The 6,000-nt window shown below is 43.2% G+C and overlaps 1 protein-coding gene across 3 annotated transcripts in view; it reads right to left on the reverse strand.

Annotated features, from left to right (window-relative positions):
• The window catches only part of LOC102289600 (microtubule-associated serine/threonine-protein kinase 1), a 50,333-nt gene extending 46,521 nt beyond the window's left edge, over positions 1-3,812 (reverse strand). For all 3 annotated transcript variants that reach the window (XM_005926696.3, XM_042220259.1, XM_005926695.3), the window contains exon 1: positions 2,859-3,812. In XM_005926696.3, coding sequence (XP_005926758.1) covers positions 2,859-2,897 — 39 coding nt within the window. In that variant the 5' untranslated portion in view covers positions 2,898-3,812. The remainder of the gene's footprint in view (positions 1-2,858) is intronic.
• Positions 3,813-6,000: the final 2,188 nt, after the last annotated feature.

Genomic DNA, 6,000 nt, shown 5'->3' on the forward strand with positions numbered 1-6,000 from the left:
GCAGCAAAAACCACACTGAGTGCCGCTCCTGTCAGCTTCAAACAGGAAACTGAGGCCACAGTTTGGGCTCACCAAAAACTGCACAATAGAACAATTAGTACCAGCTAAGCACTTTTTAATTACCACAGTCTACTTGCTGACCTTTATGACCACAGTGTGATCGTCTTCTAATGGGTGCTTGTCATCTTATTCTGGTTTCTTGAACATGGCAACGTTGATACAATGGCAGCCTAGCTTCTTCTTAATGATTGCTAAAGTATCGTTTGATCAAGTCATGCAACACAGATATTTTACACAGGAAACAGCTGCAAAGGAGGAGTGAGAAAACCAGTTCAGCCAGTTCAACATCATCAAAAACATTCATTTCAGTTAAGCCGTGAGTACTGCAAAACGTTGTTCTGTACTGTAGTTGTGGAATGATTATAGTTACTATTCCTTCAAACAAACAAACAAACAGACCAAAAAATGTGGAAATTACAAATTTCAGTTTGTTTTGTAGCTATTTCACACATCTCTGATGAACCAGGCTTTTTTTTTTTGACATATCTTCTGCGTGTTTGCCAGCAAGCCTATTGGAGGTTGTAGTGTCAGAGAGGAGCCAGCATAACGAGGAGCAAAGATCGTGGGGTTTTTTCATGTTTGCCGTGTTGAAGCGATGCATCACGGGTGTGACCCCTGACTGCAACTGCAGGGGAGTGGGGCGTGTCACCATATGGTGCTGAGAGAATGATTGTGTGTGTCTGTGTGTGAAAGAGGGAGCGAGTGACGGCTGGGATGATGAGACCCAGGGGACTGACAAAGCCGCTGATTAGGACATACAGAGCCAATCACATGTCAACGCACAATTTCAGAAACACACACACATTAGAGAATAAAACTCATGCAAATAGCCCAAATGTGCATATTGAACTAGAAGTCTACGTTGTCCCTCCCTCTACCACACTACCCTCCCTCACATATACAAACACTAAATCAATCAGCTGGCGTGCCTCCATCTATAAAATGCCAGGGACTTTGCGAGTGTGACTCTATGATGATTAATTCCCTTACAGCTCGTGTCATACATCACAGCAGCAGAGCAGTGAGCTGAGCAGTGGGGATGATGAGACATGAAACCATCAGGACACCTCACCACTAATCCTCCCCTCATTCCCTTATACCCACTCCCTTTCTTTTTCTTTTTCACAGAGTCGAGGGTCACTTTGGCTTCAAGGAGCTCGGACAAGCTTACAATCCTTCGTCTCGGTAAACGAAACTGGCAGAATATGAACCGAATGAATGAGAGAAATGAAATGCACAGACTGCATAATCACACTAGCGTGCACAGAAGCCCCACAGGAGGCTGGCTGCAGTCTGCCCGGCCTGTAGGCTCATCTCTCCACAGTTCACTTGACTGAATCAAACAAAGATTGTGGGGTGTGTGTGTGTGTGGAGGGGGGGTATGACCTGTGGTTAAGCAGGCTGCTTCATAATGGATGAACGCAGTCATTTGAGCACAGCAGATCAGTATGCATGAGTGGCCATTCATTACAACATCTCATTAAAGAGACTTTTAAAAAGTACATGAGTGTGATCCTGACATGAGCTTCACAGGAGGATGTTAACTGACTATGACAGAAAAGCTACTATTAAAATATGACACGTATGTGACACGAATGATGAAAAATATATATGTTTGAGTGTAGTGGAGCTACTATGTTCAACACCAGAGGCACGCTGCGAGTCTCCAGCAGGACAGATGGAGAAATAACTGATTTTTGTTGTAAACTTTATGAAGGTTTATCTTAAAGAACGACAGTAATGAGAACTAGAACAAGGATAATTAAATCAGCTGACTGACAGGAAGTGAAAGGCAACTTTTACACAATGTAACACAGTTTAACACAGTTTTTGTTCTTCTGATTGCCTTAAAATGCAAAGTTTAAAAAGAATATTATTTCCACAACCTTTGATGAATAAAAAATCAGAGGTTGAGGAACAAGATTTTTGTTACAGTGTTGCTCATTTTGTTAACATAATTGCCCAACACAGAGAAGATTCTCAGTTTGGGACTAGTAGGAGACACAAATCCAGCCTCAAGGCATTACAAGCCAGTGCACTCTTAGTGCTGGTCCCAAGCTGGGATAAATGGGTAAGTTACATCAGGAAGGGCATCCAGAGTAAAATCTGTGCCAGATCAAACATGTGGATCCATCCATTGTGGAAGGGCCTACCAACAACATGTTTTTTTTTCATTCATTGTCTCTGCTAGAGTAGCTGTGCATGATTCACAATTCAAAATAAACATCAGTTCCTTGTACCCCTCAGTTCATCCTCTGTCTGAAACAAGCTGCAGGAGAACGTTTGAATAGCAAGAGGGTGGGGCTTCTCCAATCCCAACATGCCCATATTAGGGATGTCCCCATTCTTTGATATTATACAGAGCCAGGAGCAGAAAAAACTGTCTGTAAGCCAGTATCTAGAGCACTCTGAAGCTCGATTGTTTGGCTCACACAGATTACTTTCAGCCAAGGCTGACTTCATTGATTGAAACTTCAACCATGTTTAATATAAGGCCCACCAATAATAAGTTAAAGTGCAACAATTCATCTATAATGGCTAAAAAAAAAACCCAACAACTTTATTTACAGGTTAATGATGAGTGCTGGGTTTATGAAACACATGTGTTAACTTTTCACTTTTAGTGATAAACATTTGCAGTGGAAAAGTATAGCTACTGTATTCGGCTTCAATGAGAGTCTGACCAAAAAGTAAAAATAAAGTCTGTTTGAACGTAGTAATCATGTATGACTGTGTTTCTACAACTGGAAGAGGATGGATTTAACACAAAAATCGGATTCCAGCCCAGACCAGCTCACCTGCAGCCTCCGCCGCCGTATTATCCCCGAGTCATCCATGGTGCAGTGACGAGCCGTGTGGCTCTCGGTCAGGATTCCCCTTCACTAAAACAATTCTGTCACCTTACACTAATCTGGGTTGTGACCCAGTGAGGATGCTACTTCCACTTCACGCCCGAACTGCACAACACCAACACAACAACAGCAGCAGCAACAGAGTTCCTGTGTGTCCGGTGTCACGTCGAAGAAGCCCACGAAAACGTGCCAAGAGGTCCCATTGTTTTTTTTTTTTTTTTAAAAAAGCCCCTTAAAATCAGCGACCGTTATTCTCTAAGCTGCACTTGTGATCGGCGTCCTCTGTCTCCTCGGCTGAGTATCACGCCGCTCTCTCCGCGGCTCCTTCTGGGAGCATCCTTGACATTTTCCCAGTGGTCCGTGCGCTTTGATGCTGCCCAGCTGAGCGACTCGAAGGCCCGGAGAACTCAACGTCCATGTGCGATCAGCCGATCCAAACACTGAAGTACTTCGGTCACTTCACGACAATCTCCACGAAGAAAACGTGAGCTCGTCTCCACGTGTGGCCACAAAGGACGGCGCGTTCAAGGCTCGGCGAGGGGGGAAAACAAACACTCGATTATTTTACACATAACTACACGATGGTACGGACGCGCGTCGTGCCCCAGCCCCTCGGTCAGGGTGTCACTGCCGCTTATTCGCGGCGGAGGAGCCTGTCCGGTTCGGTCAACATCACCTCGTGTCTGAGAGCGCGCGCACGTCCCCTCCAAAAAAACAAAACACACACATTAAGTAAAACTCGTGTTCGTTTCTTTCACCCACCCGTCGTTCCTCCACCCTCTCTCTTCTCGGGTGAAGCGGTTACTTATGGCACCGCAGCAACGCGATATTTGTAGCCCCTTCTTGGGATTCCCTTTCGCCCCTCCTCCTCCTACGCGCGACAGAGACGCTCTTCTCTCCGGGGTGAATGGAGGAATATCCAAACACTCTTCCACAGAATCCAGCCCAGCAGGCTACGACCACACACTGGCTGTAGTGGTGCCCTAATTGCTGTTTTGATTTAATTTCCTGAAAGACAGTTTTAGATTGGAGCTGGCAGTTTTTCAGCTGATGTGTGAAGAGGCCTGTTAGAGCCTAAATCAGCACCACAGACAGCGACACGGGATTAAAGTTTTTCTCTTTTGCTTTGGCACATTCATTTCTCATGTGAGAGCATTTTTAAAAGTTCGTTTCTTTGTTTTTTTTAAGACATTTAACGCTTACTTATGAATAAGTGAAGCATAAAAAGGGGTGAACCAGTTGTGTCGACACATAACAGACAACTTAGCAAAGAACCGGTTTTAAATGTTATCTCAAGGCACTTTGTTACAAGTAGTCTGTTTGAAAAAAAAAACCACACATATTCTGCTCAAATTCCTTTAGTTGAATCTATTTTTAAAAAAAATCTTAAAGATGGTAGATAAAGTTTAGTATTTTTGTACCAACAAGGTGATTCCCAAAAAGATCTCAGCAGGTGTGCAGTGTGTCCAACAAAAAACTAACACATTGGTTGGTCCATATTCACGGAAGCTTCAACAGAAATGGTCTCAGTGGAAGGCCGGCCAAGAAACTAATCTTAAAGAAGTGAAACAGGGAGAGAAGGCTGAGAAAAACTGGGGAGAAGTATTCCTGAAGACTGCTTGTCAAGAAAGAGTTCAGAGATCAGGCTATGTTGAAGTGTAAAGACATGAGGCTAAAGACTTTTGCACATTATTCTGTATCACAGTGTAATCAGAGCTGGATAATTTGACATCCCGACACTTTATTTAGCCACGATTTCTGATTGATCTCAGACCTAATGCTCTGCATTGCAGCTTTAAAGAGATAGAAAAGCCATATGTCTTGCACCCATCCTCTACCTTCTCCTGAAGTTCAGTATACTCTGCTGTCTGCTCCAAACATACTTACCGCTCCTACTCTTCCATGTGCAGGGTGTTCCTCCTGTAAAATGTTTGTCCAAGCCTCCATGTTCACTAATTGTTGTAATGGTTGCGTTCAGTTTCTATAAATGTGTTCTACAGTAGTAATAATAACACCTGTGGGCAGATTTCCCAACATGACATAATCAAAACAAGCCACGAACAACTCTACATGCATGTTGTTCGCAAAGACACACACAACCAATAATTTGCATACTCTTGGGCTTTTATTGAAATGTGCAAAAAACTATTTTAAAATACAAATGATGTCATCTGTCTTCTGATAGTTGATCTAAAGCAATGAATATAAACTCTTAGGCATTTCCGGTTGCACCACTCTGACCTTTCATCCACGCTGTGACACAGAAAACAGGATTATTGTGCATGGAGAATAAATGTACCAGCATCAGATATCAATAACTGTCAGAATGTATATCAAAATCTAAAAAAGGCATCATTTCTGGTTAATGCTGGTGTTATGGGAATAAAGATTTCCTTCCATTACCATCCTTCAGAGACAGACAGACTGGTGCCCCTTTTGGCAAAGTCATTGCGTAATGCTTTGCTGGAGATTAGGACTTTCACACAGTTTTTATGTAACATATGGTCCAAACTGCCCACACAAGCATGGTCTCATCCGTGCCAGACACAGCAGGATATCTGCTGCAAAGCATTGAAGCATCCAAACTCGGCTCACACTGGTCCATCCAAAAGGAAATGGCCAGGAAGGCTGTGGGGATGCTGTTGACAAGAACAGTCCATCTGCAGAGAATTCATATGCGAGATTCTCAGATAAACAAACAGGCCATCTGACTTCAATATTGGCTGATTTTTTTCTATTCTCAACAGGTAAACCAATATTTTACATTAAAAACAGCATACCTGTATTTATGGATATCCATCACTGTGGCCCAGCCCTGAATACTGTAAATGGATTCATGGTTTCCAGAAGAAGAGCCTTCTTGTAGCACCAACCCCCCCCTAAAAAACAAACAAACAGATTGCTGCAAATGCTTGAAATACATCCATGCCGCCCTCACTGGCAGAACTTTGGTGATCTCTTAGTTTTTCCTTTATAACCATAATCAGCTCAAATGTGTGTCCAAATCTAGAACACAGGGTACTAGCACTGTTGTACTGTCACATCTGTAGCTGTTATACACACACACACACACACACACACACACACA

Source organism: Haplochromis burtoni, unplaced genomic scaffold, assembly GCF_018398535.1.
Source record: "Haplochromis burtoni strain Fernald_Lab_line unplaced genomic scaffold, NCSU_Asbu1 Contig_45, whole genome shotgun sequence".
In the NCBI taxonomy this organism is placed as follows: domain Eukaryota; kingdom Metazoa; phylum Chordata; class Actinopteri; order Cichliformes; family Cichlidae; genus Haplochromis; species Haplochromis burtoni.